Source organism: Lissotriton vulgaris, chromosome 8, assembly GCF_964263255.1.
Source record: "Lissotriton vulgaris chromosome 8, aLisVul1.2, whole genome shotgun sequence".
Lineage (NCBI taxonomy): Eukaryota > Metazoa > Chordata > Amphibia > Caudata > Salamandridae > Lissotriton > Lissotriton vulgaris.
Genome location: NC_141696.1, coordinates 1,561,156,833 through 1,561,178,547, shown reverse-complemented (window position 1 = coordinate 1,561,178,547; position 21,715 = coordinate 1,561,156,833). Strand labels below are relative to the sequence as shown.

Here is a 21,715-nt window from a genome sequence, read left to right as displayed (position 1 = left end):
TCAAGATGGCGGGACTGAAAGATGTGCTTCACTCCGCCTCCCCCTTCTTAGGGGTGGAGTGGCAGAAGTGGGTACACCTCCCATTCTTCTTAAGTTTTCTCATCGGTTTTCTTACCAAAAGTGAGGGCGTAAACGGGGGCTGCCATCTACTGCTCGCAGCAGAGGCAGGGGGTCACATTACAAAGGTGGCAGGTAGCACCAGTGTTGCTTTCCCCTACAATGGCCGTGTAGCTTCAGGTCAGACCTACCCTGTATAGCCTAACAGCAGCAACTTGAACCCTCTGCCCACATCTGTTGAAATCACACTGATGGGAGGAGAAACCTGATTCTAATTATTAAATAACTCGCCTCTTAGTATACCTTACCGCCATCTAGGTAGGGTGCATGGTATTTAAGAGTAGAACATGTATGACATGAGAAATTGTATGAGCTCCTGGTGATTTAGTCACTGGTCGGGCTGTCACTGGTACATATAGATTACACTCTTGAATACATAACCTTTGACCTGGTCCTGTTCAGGGACAAAAATGTATATTTAATAAAAAATCCAATCTGATTTTGATTAAATATGGGAAATGTACCTTTCAGAAAGTTGTCTCCTGAAGGTTAATTTGCATTAGCTCTTCAGCAACTGCTCAGCCTGTATTTTCCCTGAATTCAGATGTGCAACTGCTTACAGATCAGAGACAATGGCCTGGGATTTTGGCGGTGTGTTCTTCCACTGGCAGAAAAAAGACTAGTTGGAGTGAATACAGGGACCTTAATTTACTTGAAAAGGGCCTGCCCCGTAACAAGTAAATGCCAGGTAACACCTGGAAAGGCCAGAGCTTTTGTCCCCCCAGTCAGGCTGTCACAAACCCAGTGGGAGGAAAGCTACCCCCAGAACTCGTTTGGGGTGACCACAAAGGAGGCGACTGCTCATTACCCTGGCCGCACCTCTGGCGGGCACAGGCTATGCACGAGGGGAGAAGGGTTTCCCTATTTTGGATTTTGAGTGAGTGTTATTGTGGGATTGTTTGCAGGAGGGCAAACCGGATCTGATGAAAAGCTGGGTATTGTTTCTCGTGGCAACTGTTACCCCATTGGATAGGGAATGCACAGGAGTGCCCCCCCTTGCCAGGCATAACCATGACTCCCCATCCAACTTGAGAAGAGTTCTGAAGTACTGGGCCTGCTCCCTCTTGTACCCAGGACAGAGAAGTGGACTTCCAGGGTCAGTTGGCCTACCACCTGTGACCCAAAAAGCTGTAATAGGCCTTTCCTTGGAAATCCCAGTTGACCAGTGGTAACTGGAGCTAGACTGGACTTTGCTGTAAGCCTCTGCTATAAGTGTACTCCTGTGTTTTTTTTGTCTTTGAATAACTTTTCCTTCAGAGCTTCAGCGGGACCTATGGGGAAAAAGTATCTGCCCTGTAGTTCCACAGCACCTGATTGAATTTCTGTTTCGCCCTGGTCAAGACTCTCAGTGCCTCTGAAAATATAACTAAATCCTATTCTGCATTGGTCTTTAGAATATTTTCAATGCAAAATCTCTAAAGCTCCAGAATTGCTGCTGGACTAATTTGCTTCAATTATCCGGCCTTCGATTCCACAGCGACGACTACTATTTAACCTATGGCCTGCTCTGGGAGGATTTTTCTTTTCAAAAAGTGACAAAGTCCTTTTCTGCATTGGGGCAATGGAACTTTTCGGAACTTAATGACTTCCAGACTTTCACTGGGACCAACCCAGGTGTTATATTGGATCCCAGCTGCTTCATGGTTGGCTTCAAATTACCTTTAGGTCCTATTCTACTGCTTCTCAAACTATTATTGGAGCTTTGTGCTTTTTGGTGTGATTTCGCGTTAAATCTTTATAAATTCATATCTCTGGTTCGTCTTATTTTCCTTTTGTGCTTGTAGTCTTATTTAGTACATTTTCTCTTTATTTTAAAATTGGTTGTGTAATTTTATTCAGTTTTTCCGACTTTTCCCACAGTGTATGCACTGCTTATAAGTCCGTCTGCTTTGTGTTTTCACGGATTCGGCCCAGGTTTTTCTTAAAATATAATTTATGTGACATCTAGCATATGATTGCCTCATCCGTTGAGGTGGACACTTGTCCACCCCAAATAATACCTAGTTTCCTAAAATATTTGTGTGTTTACGTCTCTGATTGCCGCGTATACCAGTGGGTCTCTCTCCTCTGTGTTGATTTATATTGAGTGTGTTGTTGCTCCAATTAGTGTCTGTGTCCTGTTTTTAGTACTGGAGGTAGGCGCATGGCACCCATCTAGGCACACGTTAGGCACCACATTTCAGATTACTGTAATGTGGTGCCTAGCTGGGGCCATGCGCCTACCTCCAGTTAATGTGCAAAGTCTTGCACAAACTCTGTCCCCTGCACTCGCTTCCCCAGAGCCAGGGATTCCCCCCATGTTCTCAGTTCTTCTTCCTCTCCCCTCGGGGCGCAAACCCTCTACAGCTGCTGCTGCACTTGGGGTTCTTTGGACCATGGGGGTGCCTTGCCCCGTAGCCCGCAGCACACCCAGGCAGTCTGCCCCTAGAGCCAAGAATCCTGAGCTGTGGGGAGGAGAGAAGGTCAGCCCAGGGCCAGGCAGTGATTCCAAGCAGCTCAGTGTGCTGGAGGCGGGCACAGTCCCATGCTCACTAGCGGCAGCTGTTACGGCGAAGCCTGTGTACCACACAGCAGCTAACATCTGGCCTCATCCATTAGATTGTCGGGGATTGTATTACTGGCCTACAGGGGCTCAGGTCTCTGCAATAAGAGATCATTTTGGAATGGGTCTATGCAAAGGTTCACTATGCCTGCTCTTTAATGCGTGTAGTGAGTGTAAACGTGCTGCCTGAATTGTCAATTAGAAGCTCCTTCTCTTGTGCATGGGCTTTCTCGTTCTGCTAAAAACTTCCCCTGAGATCTTTTGTATGTAATGAACGTTCTTTTATTTTGTAGCAGCTTCTCATAACTCCTTCACCTGAGTGGCACTCAATTGATGAGCTCAAACTCTAGATTCTCTCTCTATAGTTTTTCATGTAGCGTGTGCTCCCTTCATCCGCCCTTCGAGCCTCACTTTCTCAGAGAGCTCAATCAACTTCTCGTCCAGGCATGCCTATTCATATGTCTGTCTTGTCCTGTGCACTCACCTTTGTTGTTTGCATGCTTATGTCCGTGTTGGTCTCACCCTGTAGGCATTTTATTGTGGCATATTTGTGCTTCTCCTGATGTCTGTCTTGCCCGGAGTGCTCTTTAATGGTGTGTAGGTGCTTACCAACATGTTAATCTGGCTGTGAGTGCTCTCTCTTTACATTTGTGTCTCTTCTTTTCAGGCAATTTTTCAACAAAGAGGGGGATTTTAACAACCTGACTGCAGCTACCTTCCATAAGAAGACGCACCTCCTGGTGACCGGCTTTGCTTCTGGCATCTTTCACCTCCACGAAATGCCAGATTTCACCCTCATCCACTCTCTGAGGTGAGTCCACTTCTGTCACCACCACACACATGGCCTCTTCCTTCACCTTCCCAGAGTAGGTTGGCCTTTTACCCCCTTGGGATAGAAGATCTTGGCAGGTTATGTGGAGACTTTGCAATCAGAGTAATTGATTCCATAACATCTAATACAAGGCTGCGTCAGGCAAACCTTCATCTGGGAGACATTCTTACAAGGAGTGAATGTCTGAACCTGGGAGAACACTTGCTCTCACTTGCTTTCTCTCTTGTTTTTGTTTTTGGCCGTGTACCACCCGAACAGAGATGACTCCTTATTTTTGAGGTGGTAGCTTGAATATCTCCTACATGGCATAGTTTATGTCCTTGTTTGTGAATTCAAAATGATTCCAAACTTCTGTGGTGCTTGAGGTTTATATGGAATATTGTGTGCAATGAAGCATGGGGCTGTTCAGATAGTTCCGTTCTGTTATCACATAGATGGTTTGTGTACTAAAATATAGCATTTAAATGTCCATTGTTTGCGTGCTGGATGAAATAGGGATACTGGGTAAAGAGCTGCATGTGTAGAGCTCCCCAGGATGTCACCCGTATCTTCTAACTGTAACATCTGCCTTACACCAATAACGGATCTTCTAAAAAAGACAAAGTGGCCAAACATCAATCCTATGCCGTCAATACACCCATTTTCTTATTGGGGGCTGGGGGGGCTGATGCCGTCAATACACACATTCTTTTATGGGGGGATAATCTAGTGTCTAAAATTAAGTCCAGAGTAAGCGCCACTCTCTTCAGCTTAATGAAAACAAAACTGATTCAATTAGTTGGAAGTATGAATCTGCAGTAATTGTTCGATCTTACAAGTATGCTCTTGCCGGCCTTTCATCAAGTTGATTCCCATTACTCCTCTAATGTCCTCCACTACCCCGTTGACTCTCGGGCATCCAAGGTTCCTTCCCCAGAGGACAGTTAGTAAGGTTCTAGTCAGTACTGCACCAAAGTTTGTCTGTTTACACTTTGTCACTCAAACGTATATCAAAGCTGAGATTCTTGGAAGTAATGCAATATATGGGGAAACCCCAGAGCACCCTATGAAGAGCTTTGGTGCATTGTTTCCAGCTTAGCCTCCAGCGTTTATTGGACCAGATTAAATTATTGCATATTTCCAGTTTATTGAGAACATTTTGTTTCACTAGGAGCGACCAGGTCTGCAAAAAGTATGATATTTTAGGTAAAAGCATAATTTTCCAGGCCACTGTCTGACCCACTTAAGAAAGCCATTGATGTGACCATGAGTGCACTGTCGCCTCTGTTTCCCATATCAGATTAATGTCGCTCTCTGCAGCACAGAAGAGCAGGTTACAGAAGATTGGTTTATACCCAGTGTAGCCCCTGGTTCTGCCCATCTAGTCCACCAGGGGTTTTCACTTCTGACTGCCTGGTTTTCAGACCTTGACTGTGGGTGAACCTCACTACCTGAGTGTCTTGCATTGTAAATTCACTGTAATTGTACTGAGTGCGTTTACCACCAGAGTCTCCTGTTTAGGATAAGGCCACTGCAGTGCAGCTAGGGTAAGGGGCATGTGGCTGGTTACACATGAATAACTGTGCACACATGACTACTGTTGTGCATATACCGGTAACTGTGTAAAGGTAGCCTGGTGTGGAAGGGACTCTGCAAGGATTTGTGATGACCTGGAGTAGGCCATATAATGTTATTGGACATTTATAGATTGGTCAGTAGGTTTTCTTGGATAATCCGTAGTGCTTTCATTGTATTAGTGAAGGTCACCCCGATACCCTGAGATCCTAGAGTAGTTTTGTAGCTCTACCTGGAGTTCTTTTACTGATCTCTGTGGATCCTCAGAAGCAGCAAAGAGGTCATGAGCGGAAACTGTTGGTTTAAAGTTACCAACTCTAAAGTTTGTAGCCCTAATCTGTCTTTTTCTTTGATTGTCTGCATGAGAGATTCTATGGGGCACAGGGGTCACCCCTGTTGCGTTCCTCACTGAATTCGGCTCTTGCTAGTCACCTCTTCATTGATTCTAATTCTAATTCTGGCCTATGGCGATGTATAGTTTGCAAGTATTCAGCTTGGGAAGCAGTGCTTCACATACCGTAGAGTGTCTGTGCTCATTCCCCAATCCACCTGGACCAACGCCTTCTCAGCATCTAGTGACAGGAGTAGTATCTCTCCCCTGCTTCTTTGCAGCATTGATTAAAAGCACAGCTCTTTTTATGTTGTCACTTGCATTACGCCTCCATTAATTCAGTTTGATTTCTATGAACTAGGGATGACATTACTTCATCCTGCCTTCTTGCCAAGACTTAACTAAATAACTCTGGGTCTATATTTAAAAGTGAGTTTGGCTGACAAGAGCTCATAAAGGTTGGGCCTTTACTTGGGTTTAGAATTATTGAGTTTGCTGCTTGAGACAGTGACTCTGGGAAACCATTGTTTGCAACGCAGGCTCAGAAACCTCAGTAGTGAGGCCAATTGCAATGCAAATGTTTTATAAAAATGAGGGTGTAAGGCCACCAGAGGCAAGGGCTTTATCTAATTTTAGTCTTCCGATTACTTTCAAAATTGCCTATTTTGCGAGCAGAGCTTGTATCCTCTTGATCTCTAGTGCACTACGGTTTGACAGATTCACAGCTTTCAAATATTGTCCTCTGAGACTGGGTTGGAAGCCTCTGCTGAGTTTAGAGTTGGATGTGTGGAAGGACAAGGGTTTTCCATTCTCTTCGTCGTGTATTTCTCCAGTGACACCTTTGATTTCTGTAATATAGTGCTTCGCATGTAGAGACTTCAATTAACTTGAAAGACGCTCGCAACCTCCCCTGTGCCTCTGTGGCACAAAGCCCCTCACCCTTCGTGAGGATGTAGTTAGCTCTGTCCTGCTCTAAGGTACAGATCTGTGTCCATGTGAGGTGTCTCAAGTCCATCTTGGAGGAGTTGCTTATTTTTCGCCTCTGCCATTTTTATTTCTTGGCCCAGACTCAATATTGATGAGTTTCTCATTTCCTTCAAGCGTGCAGACTCTTTATTAAAGGGAGAGGATGTGGCCTAATGACCAGGGCGTTCGACCTCAAAGGTGGGGAACCGGGTTCGAGTCTCGGCTGGGACGCTCAATATCCTGTGATTCTTAATCTCCCTGTGCCTAACAAAAAACGAATGTGTCCGTCTGTAACGCAACTGGTGCTCATGTAAAGCGCTCTGATACCTACGGGTCTAGTTTGCGCTATAAAAAAATATATATAATAAGTTAAAGTGCCGCTGATTACCTACTTTAGAACTTCCCACACCTCCCATTTTTTCTCTGTCATGTGTGTCATTAAAGGTTCCCTTTCATACTGTTGTCTATTAAGCCTAGTTCTTCCAACTCCCTCCTTTGCTCTTGTGATGGCTCGGGGGTTCCTCCTAGTCTCTGTTGGGGTCTGTCTGTCTCAGCATTCATTACTAAGTTCAGATCTCCATGATAATCAGACCTTCAGCAAAGTTAACTATTTCTTGAATGGCAGGAGGGTAGGAGCCCATTGCTTCACATCCCAGCACTCAATTAGCCCAAATGCATCATGGTAAATGCAGTGCATAATAACACTTTCGTCAGTGGTAGTCTTTAATTTTTTACCCTTGTTGGTGCAGCTCATGCTTTATAACTCTAGACACGTGTTTCTGAACTCATTCCTTCATCAGTAGAGAGCAACAAGTCACTTTGGGGGTGCTGGAAATGCTGCCCAAAGTCTTCTCAGGTCTCTGTACCACTCACTGGTAAATACATCACTAATTACATAGTTTGGTGTCTTTGATGAATTCAATTGCAGCCCATAGTTACAATGTCGTCTGTATGACGAAATGAAAAGAGGATGTCCTAGTTGCATGGAAGCCAGTACAGTTCTGTGGGTCCCTTTGTCATCATCCATATCTGATTACAGACTCTTCTTTTGTTGGTGCCCACAGCCTATTTAACATATTTACTGCAGTTCTGTATCCAACAGAAGGTGACATAATGTCATGTGTAAGACTGTTGGATACAAGGCTGCAACACTCGGTACTAGGGAATGTCTTTCTTCTGTGATGTAACTCCGGTTGGATGCCTTTGACATCTGCAGCAAGGTTCTCAACGCCAATTGAGATGACGAGGGTGGCCTTCTCTCATCCCTTCTAGCAGCCTCTTCTTAAGGCGGTACAAGGTGAGGTTAAGGAGTGCTCGCCCATTGCTCCGAGGCACGTACGAATGAATGTCAGGCCCTGCTTTGGACATGTGTGACCAGACAAAAGTTCAAAGGAACCAAGGGGGAAAGTTGTGTGCTGTCCTTGATTTCTCTTCTTCAAGTCTTGAGCAGTTTGAACTGATTCATGGTTTTTTCAAGATAAATCCTTCCCCGCTTTGCTTTGGAAGTCTGTCGTGCGGTGTTTCTCCCAGGAAAACATTTTGTTTGGATGAGTAGTCCCCTCCATTCTGATTGTTCTTTAGTATTTCAGATCAGAGGATCGCCTCCATTTCCATGAACCTCACCGGGGACTGGATCGCCTTTGGGTGTTCAGGTATGTAGACTTCTGCTGAAACCCTGTTGCTCTATAGTACCAACCCTACTCCCTTGCACTACACCAGGAAATGGCTTGTCTGTCTTCAGGTAGTTAGGTATGTACAGGATGTAAACAACGGCCTAAGATAAGGTGGCAACACTCTTCGGCACAGGTGGCAGCATCCCCTGGCATACAGTGGTAGTGAATGCCTGCTGTAGGGTGGCACTACCCCCTGCCAGAATGTGGCAGCACATGTCTGGAACATGATGGGAGCAATCATTTACTACTGCCAGCACTCTGACCTATAGATGACGTTCCTTGCACATATTGACAGCTTGCTAGTTAAAAGATGCTTGGCAATAAAAATAACCTTTTGTCTGATTGAGTGAGATGTAATGATTTATTTTGATGGAGTTAGAATATGTGTGGGCTCCACGATATCCAAACATCAAGATGCATAAGCGGAAGGACGCTGGGAAATACATTCTGATACACAAAAATATACAAGCGGCTATAGTAATACTTTGTATGCTGTTGAGAAGAGATGTTTGAAGGCTGTAGGTGAGCAAAGAAAAACCAAAAGTGCAAAGACCCACTTCTATATGATAGATAGGTAGGTGGATACATAGATAGATAGATTTTTATTGGTTCTAGTTATTTGAAACTATAACAATTAGCAGAGAAATTAGTTAAAACTGTGCAGAATCATTAGTATCACCAGTAATCAATTCAAGGAATGTATCTGCAAATATAATATGTTGTACAAATACTTAGTTATTACATATTTTCCTGTCAGTGTAAAATCATATGTTACAGTTCTGCCAAGTAGTCAATCGACAACATTCAGGATAAAACATAAGACGCAATGTGCGTTAAAATAATTTCAAAGGCTGATAAAATTTAATTAAAAAAATATACAAAAGAAAGAAAACTGGACAAATCGCCCCATTGATGCAAGTGTACCTAAGGTAACATTTGTGTCTTCATGCCACTTCAATGTGAACAAGATGCAACTAGGTAAGATCATGTACCATTGACAGTCACTGTGAAAGAGTCTCCTAAAGCACTGTGCAGTTTGGATATCAAGAAGATGGCGGTTGATTCCTTCTGCTGTCTTCATGCCAATGATCTTCCACTTCATGGTGTTTGTTGAACTTGGTCCCACGTCTGTACACGCCAAGCTCCTCCAGGACTATCCTATTAGTTTTGTGCTCCTCTCAGTGAACCCGCTTTCCTGCAGGGCGTCAGACCACGCAGTGCATACCTCCATCAGCTCTTTGCCAAAGATGCCCATCCTGATGCTGTCAAGCAATACAAGGTGTCTTTCTGCCACCGCATTGGCACACCAGGCCTCCCCTTATCTGCATTAAGACATAATCTCTACCTCACTTTTACCTCATTTTCATGAGACAATGGTGTCTTCCCCTGGCACCCACATGTTAGTTGCCAGTTTCATGAGTGGAATTAGGTTTTCTAAATGAATCCCCTCAACAGGCCCCGGCGCCTGATGTCAACTATCGCACATCCTGAAGACCTGTCCTTGTTCATCTCTCACGCAGATACAGTTATCAATCCTGCCCTTGCCCTCTCTTCTTTTGTCCTCATCAAACTCTGCGGTCACAGACTGCTCCTTGATCTTCTCAGCTACTTCTTCTGGCCTATGAAATCAGTTACTCTGCCCATAAACACTAGAAGATTCCCCAGAGAGGCTTAAAGTGGAACGAAAATGTCTGAATAACCTCAGGGATTCCTCTTGCCAGACTAGGATCCTGACATCCGAGGAGCATCTGAAAACTGCGTTAAGCTGCTCCGTTCCATCTCTGTTTTGGGAGCACCGCATTCCAAAAGGATCTTGGAGAAATGCACTAGCCTCAGCTACTGGACACCAGCTCTTCCTTGTCCGATGTAAAGATGCCTTTTATGGTGTGATCTGTGCACAATGTCGAAGTGGTGAGGATGCTGTCACAGTGTGCTGTTGGTTTTCTCCCAGGTCTTGGGCAGCTCCTTGTCTGGGAGTGGCAGAGTGAGTCTTACGTGCTGAAGCAGCAGGGCCACTTCAATAACATGATGTCCCTCGCCTACTCCCCAGACGGACAGTACCTAGTGACGGGCGGAGACGATGGAAAGGTAAGTCCGTTTTCTTCTAGGTCATGCTGGGTGGATGTTTTATCCTAGTATCGTCGATCAGCTGACTCTCATGCTGTGCACTCTCGAATGAGTCTTTTTGAACTTCAGGATACATTTTAATATTAGTTAGCTATCTCAAGATGTCCCTTTGAATCTAATTTCAGAAGGTCTGTCTGTTCAAAGATCTGTGGTACTGTCCACAATTTTTATAATTCTCTCCTACCACTTCTCCCCCAATGACACTAAGTTACTTTATTTTTTACTTTGCCTCATTTTCTTAAATCATTTTTGTCTGCTTGCTATTAGTTCTCCTTGTAAATAAGACTGTTAAGGTGTTTTTCTGTATTTGGTTTCGGAAATGAGATCGCTGTAGCAAATGGTTACTCTGTTTGCTACTGTGGTTTCCTGGGTGTAGATTTTAGGTAGGTTGGATGGAATGGGATCTGATGGTATTTCTGCGTGCCCCTGTCGTACACTGAGTTGTCATTTTAGGTTCATTAGGTACACGTTATGACTGATGTTTCATCTATGTGCTCCTCTGAACACTGAATTGACATTCTTTGGTCATTTGGGAATATGATTTGTTCAGTTTTGTAGTAGGGTGGGCATATTCAGGGTGGAGAAATGTCTTTGCTTGCTCATATTTTCCTGCGGGTTTGTTCATTCCCAGTTCATCACTCGATTCCTTCTAGGTGAAGGTGTGGAACACCAGCAGCGGTTTCTGCTTTGTTACGTTCACGGAACACACCAGCAGCGTTACAGCTGCTACATTTACCTCCAGCGGCTTTGTTATTGTCAGTGCCTCGCTGGATGGCACTGTTCGGGCCTTTGACTTGCACAGGTGAGTTCCCTCTCGCACTTCTATTACATTATGAAGTCAACCTTGGGTAGCAGCAGCTCACCAGTTAAAAGTCTGTACGGGGTGCCAAATGGGTAAAAAAGAGCTTATATTTGAGCTCTTTGGAGGGGGCTAAAGAAAAGAATATTGTTTAAGAAAGGCTTTTGGGGAATTCTAGGTGGGTTCTTCTGGGAGAGCCGTGGCCTGTGTGCTGCTCGGGGAGTCATTAATGGTATTTTAGTTAGGGTAATGACTGCTAAGTACATACATCAATGTGAACTGTTTATTTTGATGAGGATATCCCATAACCCTTAGCTGTTCCTGTTCTTCTTTCAGGTACCGTAATTTCCGCACCTTCACCTCCCCACGTCCATCGCAGTTTGCTTGCCTAGCTGTGGACTCCAGTGGTGAGATCGTATGTGCTGGATCGCAGGACTCCTTCGAGGTGTTTGTGTGGTCGATGCAGACAGGGAGACTCTTAGATGTAAGTAATAAATGCCATGCTTGTTCTTCGCACATGATTATACTAAATGATAAAGACCTGATTTTTGCCCGGCTCATTGGTTTCTGTTATCAAAACAACCCCCAGGTACATTTTTAGGTTCTAGTGGTTTGGTCAAGATATTGTGTGAGTGTCTGTCGGTCGTTCGGTCTGTCTGTCTGTTCGTCTGCTACCCACTGGCTGATCCTAAAAATAGAGAATGTTGATAATTCATAAACCTTTGTCTATATAATGCCCTTCTTTTGCTTTCCTTAGGTTTCTGAATAAGTACTGGTCTCAGCATCATCTGCAGGCTATTTTATCCTCAATGCAGACAGCACAATGAAATATAATAATTTAAAGAACATTTTCATGTTCGTGTTCTGTTATTTTTTATTTTGTGTGCCAGTCCGTCCATCTCCATACAGCTTATGCTATTGTTTAGCAAAATACTTCTTTCTTAATCTTAAATTCATAAAATAATTTTACGGTGCTTTCCACATAATCGGACATTCTACCCTTCGTCCATAACCTTTACGCCTATGCCATTAAAAACAATAGGTTCCCTCTAATGTCCCTACAGTTGCCCTATGTACAGTAACCTTCCCTTACACAGATTCAGCTTGGCTTTGGCTATCAACTAATAACAAACTGGGTAGCAAGATTTAAACCGCTGTAAAAGCATCAACACTGTTTCGTCCCTCCTTATATTCAATGACAGCCATCATCAAGACAAGTAATCGTTGCAAGTTTAATAAGCAAAACTGCAGTATATTTTTTCTGGGGGTGACAAAATTTCCATTCCTATGGCATGTGTCCCTCATCAGAAAAGCAGAGGACTTACCTCCGTCCACATGGGAAGACCTAATTGTAGTCTTTTTCTTTTACTCTTGATGTACAACTAACACATCTCTTATTGACTTGGTACTGGAAGAAAGAGTGTTCTTTCTTCAGAATTCAGTTTGTTTTTCTGTAATCCAGTATCATAAACTTTGGAAATTAATGAGACCGTCATGAGCATTTAGGTAGCTGGTCCCTTTGTCTTACTTTCTCACATTAAGTTAAATGTTGAGTGTTTATGTGTGTCTCACAATTGATATAGAGCTATGTATTTATTTATTACACAATTTTATATATTGCAACTCAACATTGTTTTATTGTGGTTTACAAATAAAACAACGTGAAGAATGGAAGGTGAAAGTGATTCAGTTTAAATGCTATCATAAACCAGTTGTTAATGAGGACAAAAAAATTACTCATTACACCTAAATGAAAGACACGTGGAAGAAAGAGGAATAGCAGCGAGAGGATAAAGGAGAGGGGTTTTATCTAGGATAGATTGAAAGTTAAGTTATATGATCAAGATTCACATGGGAAAGAGGTCTGAGAGGAGCGAGGAGAGCGTTAGGGAAGAGAACAAAAAAGCAACATATAGGAAAGGATTAAACGTTGAAATTGAAAAGTATATATAGGAGAAGATGGGTCAGGTTGCATAGAGGAATGAAGGAGGGTGCGAATAAGAAAGGGGAGAGGGAAGGAGGATTTTGGGGAGACTGGACAATCGGATCGGTTAGGCAATAATGAAATGGTTCATCAGGAGTAACACAGGAAGGAAGATGGTAAAGGATGGGGGGCTGGGCAGGGACTGCAGAGCAAGAAATAGGAAGAAAGTTTACCAATTTAGGTAGAGGTATGCTTTTATGTATTTTTTCAAAACTGAAGATAGTGCGCGTGTGAATGCAGGTCTTCAGTTAAAGTATCCCAAGAAGATTGGGTAAATCTGGGGAAAGATTGGATAGTGGCAAGGTGTATTCTGAATTTCTGAGATCTTTGGAGAACAGAAAATCCTCAGGAGCACAAACATTTTTGAAGAAGGATGACAGGTAGGGTCAGAATTTGTTGATAGAAGGCTTTAAATTCAGATGAGTTTGAATTTAATTCTGTCCCTTCGGTAAGTTGGCATGGCTTAAATCAATCAAAAAGTGATCTTCCTTTCACTCGGGGTCAAATTCCTTTATTTTCCCGCTTTCCTCATTACAATTTCAGGCTGATTTTTGTCTCTGACTTTTGCTATCAGCGTGCCCATCTGAGTATCCTTGTCAACAGGGCCTTCGGAGAAAGACAGATCGTATTCTTTATGATCACTTGTATGTCCAACAACCCCTACCAACAGTTTCTGCCGCCACAAGTATTGCACCTGATCCATGTATTCTTCATTCTCTTCACGATCCGAAAAGCTTGGATCGCCCTCATTCTCCAGGCAGTCCATCTTGGATTCTGAATCCAATTCTGTAATTATTTGAAATCTAGGCTCTGGTTGCATCTTCTCACAGTACTTTTTCAGCAGATGCTGTGATATTGCCAAGTGATCCCAAATTTGTATTGTTGTCCTTCCGCCCCATGAAGTCCTCCAGTGTCTCCTCTATGGGGGACACTTTATCCTCCATCCACCATGAAGTTTTTTAAGTCTCATTTTTGTCGTTAATAAACTCTCCTGTTGAATCGGCATCCCCTGGTGTAGATTAGTCAAAGGGGCAGAGAGAATTTATAGAAACACCTTTTCTTTAAAAAAAAAAAAGAATCCAAAATGTTTGAAAGAAAGTTCATCTGATTGGCAGCTACATAGTACTAGGGTTCATGTGGTGCCTTTTGCTGGGCCGGTGCGTTTATGTACAGCAATTTTGAAGAATTGAAAATGTCATTGTCTCATTCCCTTCTGTATGATCTATATATCAGTTAAGGTGTTCAAGATGGAAGAAATTAAAAAAATAATCCCCTTTCTGATTGGTTAATTTATTTATTGTTCACAACAAGTGGGTTGCACTAACCAACCAGAGCATGGAAATTTGTTGCTGATGCTGTTCTTAAAAAGTGCCACCATCTCGGATTTAATTAATGCTAAGATATTATTTCTTATGCTTTTGTTGAATACACTTAAATGCTATTTTTGAGGTTTCCTCTCTTATTTGGCTGCAAAACCTGTAAAAGTGAAAGGCACACGCTTCCTAGTTTCTTCTGCATGCAAGGATTGTATACTAAACGGTGTTCACATTTCACAGGCCTCACATTGAAGAACCTCTAAGTAACAATTTTGTGAGCAGACAATCTTTAGTTTAGTTTAGAGTCTCCTCTTTATGTGTTCACTCATGCATTACCTGTCACCAGAAACCTACAACAAACCATGTACTGCGAGACAAACAGCTCACTCTAAATATTTGATTATGGGTTATAAAATAGCCTTATTCATGAAACTTCCATGGCTCTCCTGTCTTTACCCTTCCATTATCATTTGATTAAATGTCTTCCACTTTTTATATTTGGACCAGTGAGATTGTGCCTCTGTTAAGTGTTTGTCTATCAGTAAAGACCTTGATGAAAATATAAATATTTTATACTATATGTAATTCTAGCTCTGAATAAGAGATATTTTCATGATAGTCCTTAACAACCCACCATTCTCCTTGGCAGCTCCACCCATATGTATATTCATATGTATCCCTGTTAAAATGGACAGCTCTTCAACGCCAGTGATTTGCTTTATAAGGAACTGAGCTGCACACTCCCTAAGAGATGCGTTGTCTCAGCTCACGGAAGACACTGCCTAGTGGGTTCTGCTTGGTTGTTTTTATTTACATTTTCATTTAGGATGACATTGCCAAGGACTGAGAAAGCTAATTTTTTCCAGTGTGGGCTAATTTCAGATTAGGTGATTTTTAAAGTAAAAATAATTTAATTCTTGTTGCCTGTGTATTGGCACTCATACATAAAATCCCTTTTTTAGTATAAGAGAAGGTTCTGTATTTTTATTGCTTTGAAATGGTGTATGTAGGAGGAGATATTCCGAGTTTAATAGTTAAATGAAGATTCCCATGACTGAGAACTAAGATTTGCAGGTAAGCCACATATTCTCCCTGTCCTGACTGCACACCTCTGCTCTTTCTTTAATGTTCTGCAAGCTCCCCATCAGTCTTGCTCTTTTACTCACAGGTGTTGGTTGGCCATGAAGCTCCCATCAGCAGCATAAGCTTCAGTCCTGTACAGACCATGTTGGCCACAGCTTCTTGGGATAAGACCGTCCGACTCTGGGATATGTCAGACAGCTGGAAAACCAAAGAGACGCTTTCGCTGAACTCGGACGGTAAGGATATACACACTACCATCACTTTACTTCCTCTTCCTGAATGTTTCTACCTCTTGTGGTGAGACCTTGTTTACTAAATACTAAGTAAATAAACTGATGTAGCTGATCATGAGTTCAGTGCAGAATATGGTGAGGGTTTGAGAAATCCCAAACAGCTGGATCCTTGGGTTACCAGATGATGTTGTAGTATCTAAAGAAAAATGATGACTTCAGGCATGCCAAGAGTCCTGGGGTGCAGAAAGACATCTGAGCAACAGAAAAAAATAGAATTTCCCACTGTACATAGCACTAGTAAACTGGTCAGGCCTCATCCCGAGTGTGTATAACTGCAGTCTTTTGTGTGCACTTTAGAAGGCATTCTTGAGACCGCACCTTTAGAATAGTGCTCAGAGCTGTAGACCTCCGATTATGGGGCAGTTTTCCCAGAGTATTGTGTTCGTTTCTTGAGACCTCATCTGTAGTATTGTTATTAGTGTTGTTATGAAGTTTGATACGTTCTGTGGCTTGTTTTGTGTCCCTGCATCTTTTCTCAGGTGAATTGTGCCCATCTCTGGAGGCCATATGAGTGCTAAAGGTCTCATCTAGAGTATTGCACATAGTTCTGGTGCCATCTTAGAAATTGTTGCTATCATGGAACTATATATATATATATATATATATATATATTTACTCAATTGCACATTGAATGCCTGCACACTCAAATCCTTACATTTATAAAGCAGTTCATGTTCTATAAAAGCCAGTACATTGTTATGCTGCTTTGGAACATACGGATGTGGTGTAGTAGGGCCTCTGCCTATTTTGTTCCCCATATGTGTTTTTGCATAGTTTCTTTTCTGCTCCACTGTGTGAGTGTTTTTTTTTTGCTTTTTGAAATGGTGGCTGTATTTGAAATTGTTCTCATTGTATGGAGAATGTGACCAAGGAAGATGGACATCCTGCTTTGTTTGTTGGTTGAACTACCGTAACATGAAAATTTAGAAGATTGTCGAGGCTTGAAATGTAGAACTAGGGAGATAAGCAAGGAACGGTGTATGCAACCCACTGTTGGCCTCCTTTCTCCTGCACCATCCTATGCAGGCAGGGTCCCATCAAGGCCCGTCAGACCTTCACATAAGGCTCGTAAACCATAAGAGTGGAAGGCTGCGTCTGTCACCTTCCATGAGTCCGATGAATGCCACAATCGCACCCTTTTGGGTATTTGTGACCTCCCTCGGACATCTGCATTCTGGCAAAGGGAAAGCAGAAACTCAGAGGGTTGCCTGCTGAATGTTCTGCACACCAAGGATTTCTTGAAGCCCAGTGTCTTTTTTTGTCCAAATACAAAGAGTTAAAACATTAAAGACTCTCTCAGCACAATAGAGGGATGACCCCCAAGGGCAAGGGCCACAATCAAGATGGCTCTTGCATCCTGCTTAGATGGGGTGGAGATGGTAACAAGAACTGGTATGCCTGCTGGTAATGAGCTGGTCTTGGTGAGTCTGAAGTCGAGTGCAGACCAATCCCAACCAATTAGGAAGGCAGGAGTGCAGCATGATATTTTTAGAAGTGCTTTCCTGAAATTAGTAATTTAAAAAATGTGTAGTGAAGCCAAGTGTCCTGATAACGCTGTTTATCCAAATATTACCCTAGGTCTTGGTTTTGGGAGTAATTAATGCTCTTGATTGTGTCCGCAGCCCTCACAGTTACATATCGCCCAGATGGAAAGGAGCTGGCGGTCGCCACACTGGACGGGCATATCACTTTCTGGGACCCCCAAAATGCTGTGCAGACGGGCTCGATCGAAGGAAGACATGACCTTCAGATGGGGCGTAAAGAGACTGACAAAATCACAGCCAAGCAGTCTGCTAAGGGCAAGTACGTATCGAACCCAAGAGGGCCAGCCATCAAGGCACTAGTGAGAGCAGTGAGAGGGGCAGGTCATTGCGGCATTAGAGAGGCTGGAGAGATGGATCGGTCATCAAATCATTGAATGGGACTCGACTTCATTATTGAGGAAAGTTCATCAAGGCATTGAGAGCGTTTACTGCTGTCGAATGAAACCTCTTTCGGATGTAGCATATGACTGCCTTCCCATTGTACAGGGGGCATAGGCGCCCTTCAATCTAGGTTCAGAAGTACAGCACGTTTTACTTTCCACCCAGAGTAACTGATACATTCCTGCAGTAATGAACTACCCTTTCCATTTTTCATTTTCTGCTCTCAGATCCTTCAGCACTCTGTGCTACTCCGCTGATGGGCAGTCCCTGCTGGCCGGTGGAGCCTCCAAGTTTGTTTGCATTTACCACATACAGGAGCAGATCCTCATGAAGAAGTTTGAAATCTCTTGTAATCGCTCTCTGGATGCTATGGAGGTAAGAGAGCCGTTGTGCTGGATGGTTTCACAATGCTAGATGTGGGTCTCTTACCTAGAAAGAATTGGCTGCTGTGCTTGTCTTAAAGTTAATGCCCCAAAATAATTAGGCATGTTGAAAGCCGATTCAGAGAGAGACTGCAGATCTCTACACCTATCTCTCACTCCTTGATCGGGTCAGCTTCTTAATACCAGTTGTATTCTGTAACCTCTAACCTCAGGAAGAGGACTTTTAACCCTGTACATTTTAATCAATAAAAGCTGATAGAGGTGGAGTTGCAGATCAGATCAGATATGTCCAAAGGTTTTCTTTTTCTTGCTTCCAAAACATGAAATCCTTCCTCCCACTGCTGCCATGCTGCAGCTGCCAGTTCAACGGATGTACAGTGAGTGAACGTCCTTTATAGTGAGGCCTTTTGCTGCTCCTGCTATTGTTTGTCTCTGTATTTGATACTGAACCAAGAAGAAGAAGACTCTACTGTTCAGAGGACACTGCTGGCGCTCCCCTGCACTGAGATTCAGGGCACTTTTCATGATTTACTTTGTTACGGATCATGTATGTAGTGAAATCCTCTTAATCTAAGGCTTCGGACATTTATGGCTTTTATATGTGATGAAGTGTGTTTTGTCGAGTTTGGTATTTCCTTCTGCCGGTCTTCAACCTCTGATGTCTGTATGTGTGATGTAAATCAAGCTGAACATCGCTCCACGCTCTGAAGATTGAGCACTCAAAAATATCAAGAATAATCAAGGTTAGATGAGGTGTTTCTCATCAGACAAATCCGTATCCCTCTATAGAGTGGCACTTCTATTTTACATTTCCCATAAACCAATCCCTATTTTGTAGTTGGCAAATGTGAGACAAACTGGCCGTTCAGACACGCCTCCATGGCTTGATGGAACTGGCAGCATTGCTCGTTTTCGCCAAAAGTACTAAGCCTCTCCGCTGCCCGTATGCTCTTGATTTGACGGCTTGACCACCGTTGTTGGCTTTATTCACCATACTATAAATGAGACGCTTTCTCTCCCCTGGGCAGGCCACTCTTTCACGGATCATTTTTCAGATACGTTTGGCAGGGCACAGGAATGCTGTGAAGTGTCAACCCGTTTTAGTCTTCTGACACCGTTTTCCAAGTTCTTTTTAGTAAGGCTTTGTAGAGAAGCGCCAGGTGCTGCTAAGCATCGACTGAAGGAAGATTAACTAGCACACACTCATTTACTTTTAGTCCTAAAAATAGAAGACAGATCTCCACGAAGAGAACTCTTGAGAAACAGATGTCTTATAATTCAGAAAGCAATGACTCGCCACATATCTGTTCACTTTGCATCTGCCTGGTCTTCTTTCCAGTGGGCACATTGGTTACTGCTTACCGTTTAAATACTTCCTTTTTTGTAGGGAACTTTCTGCTTGATGCATTGATTTTATTTTATATAATCTCGATATGTTAAGTTGACATGTTGAAGTGTAGAAATTCCCAGTCAGTGTTGTTGTTCCATAAACCGTGTGGGTGAGTGTCTTCTAAACCTGCAGAGTTCTCCTATTCTTTAAAAGGACGTTATTTTTTAAATGCTCATCTGATCCCTGACCTCTCTGTTTCAGGAGTACCTGGATCGTCGGAAGATGACGGAGTTTGGCAGCCTGGCGTTGATCGATGAGGGGGCTGGAGATGAGGATGGGGCCAGCATCGCCTTGCCAGGGGTAAAAAGAGGTACAGTGCTGCCCCTGGTGACTTGTGAAATTCTCTGCACCAGCCTCACCTGGCAGGTGTCCTTCTCTCTACCTGCTGTGAACTCTCTGCACTCTCTTCTTCCACAACTAGATCGGTCATGCTTGCTTTATTATACCATCTTTATCTGGTGCGTCTCTCCTGCTTCCCCTTGCCAAGCCTCTGTACTGCTTCTTTCATTGTACTACCAGGCATGTCCTTTCTGTTTTCTTTGCTTACCTGTACCAACTTTATCGGACATGTCTCTTCTGCTTACCCCCTGCTAAATGCTCTGAACTGCTGCTGCCGCCAGATGATGCATCTTCCCCGCACCTGCTGTACCTGGCTTGTCTCACCTGTCAAACCATAATGCTGCTATGTTTCCCAGACTATCTTTCCTGCCAGCAGACCCGAAGCAGCCATCACAGGCCATGTCTTTCCTGCCTATCTAAGTATACAACCTCAGCATTGCCTATTTCACAAGCTATATCTACTCTGTCTGTTTTTGGCGCTGATTTCACCTGATGTGCCCTTAAGTTGTGTACCGTCATGTGAAATAAATGCATCCCACCTAGTTCCTACGCTTTGTAGTACAGATATCTGTGCACTTCCTCCTTTAAACCACCTGCATTATCCGACTGACATTTCTCCTTCATTTGTTTCTCACAATGCCCCGCTAGTCCCTCAAGTTCCTGTTCAGTCATGTTGGGTTAGTTTGTTGATCTTGTTGATGGCACTTTCATCACTACTCTACGTCAAAGATCTACATGTCCAAGCCAAGTGCATCCAGTATCCCCCCTGAGGTGGCTTTTGATTTCAGGGCCGAAGGTGTGCTCTTCTGTGACTCACCTGTCTGCAGAGGTCTTGCTGAAGTATGAACTATTTGAAGCTTGTCCTCCTCTGCTGTACATCACTTTCCCGGACCATATTGGAGTTGCAACATGCTCTGCTTTAACCAGAATAATTCTGGTTAGAGCTAATCTGTTAGGGTCAGCAGTAATGCATATTCAGAATGAGCCTAGAGAGAGTTTAAGACTGCATACCTTTTTACTTGGATAGGTTGTAACATTTTATCGGGTATCAGTACGCATATCCTGAAGAAATGTAATATAAGCTTGTTTTCAGTTTGACTTCTATAGAGGTATCTAAATCTAGCTCTCCTGTTTCCCTTGGTATTAAAATAAGGATTCCAGTGCTATTTGTTCCAGCACACACTGTGCAAAATTAGTCATTACGTTTCCTGGTCCCTGCCTGTCTCATTCGTCTCGTAACTGATCTGAGAGAGGGCTCCCTCATTGGTTCATCCATTACTGTTGTGCACTAGTGCCACACTTCTACAGAGAAACCTCTGGTAGAAGAGAGGGAGAACCATCAAACCTAAGAGAAGCCTCTTGTAGAAGAGAGGGAGAAACCATCAGACCGCAGAGAAGCCTCTTGTAGAAGAGAGGGAGAAACTCTCAGACCTCAGAGAAGCCTCTTGTAGAAGAGAGGGCGAAACCAGCAAACCTCAGAGAAGCCTCTAGTAGAAGAGAGGGAGAAACCATCAGACCGCAGAGAAACCTCTGGTAGAAGAGAGGGAGAACCATCAAACCTAAGAGAAGCCTCTTGTAGAAGAGAGGGAGAAACCAGCAAACCTCAGAGAAGCCTCTTGTAGAAGAGAGAGAGAAACCATCAGACCGCAGAGAAACCTCTTGTAGAAGAGAGGGAGAAGCCATCCGACCGCAGAGAAACCTCTTGTAGAAGAGAGGGCGAAACCAGCAAACCTCAGAGAAACCTCTTGTAGAAGAGAGGGAGAAACCCTCAGACCTCAGCGAAGCCTCTTGTAGAAGAGAGGAGAAACCATCAGACCTCAGAGAAGCCTCTTGTTGAAGAGAGGGAGAAACCATCAGACCTCAGAGAAGCCTCTTGTTGAAGAGAGGGAGAAACCATCAGACCTCAGAGAAGCCTCTTGTTGAAGAGAGGGAGAAACCATCAGACCTCAGAGAAGCCTCTTGTAGAAGAGATGGAGAAACCATCAGACCTCAGAGAAGCCTCTTGTTAAAGAGAGGGAGAAACCATCAGACCTCAGAGAAGCCTCTCGTAGAAGAGAGGGA

The 21,715-nt window shown here is 43.5% G+C and overlaps 1 protein-coding gene across 1 annotated transcript in view; it reads left to right on the top strand.

Annotated features, from left to right (window-relative positions):
• Window positions 1-21,715, top strand: part of LOC147700413 (periodic tryptophan protein 2 homolog) — a 105,802-nt gene that overhangs the window by 32,170 nt on the left and 51,917 nt on the right. Inside the window, exons 8-16 of the mRNA XM_086935820.1 lie at window positions 3,327-3,470; window positions 7,924-7,994; window positions 9,967-10,103; window positions 10,796-10,944; window positions 11,278-11,425; window positions 15,410-15,560; window positions 17,240-17,420; window positions 17,770-17,917; window positions 19,517-19,625. Coding sequence (XP_086791946.1) covers window positions 3,327-3,470; window positions 7,924-7,994; window positions 9,967-10,103; window positions 10,796-10,944; window positions 11,278-11,425; window positions 15,410-15,560; window positions 17,240-17,420; window positions 17,770-17,917; window positions 19,517-19,625 — 1,238 coding nt within the window. The remainder of the gene's footprint in view (window positions 1-3,326; window positions 3,471-7,923; window positions 7,995-9,966; window positions 10,104-10,795; window positions 10,945-11,277; window positions 11,426-15,409; window positions 15,561-17,239; window positions 17,421-17,769; window positions 17,918-19,516; window positions 19,626-21,715) is intronic.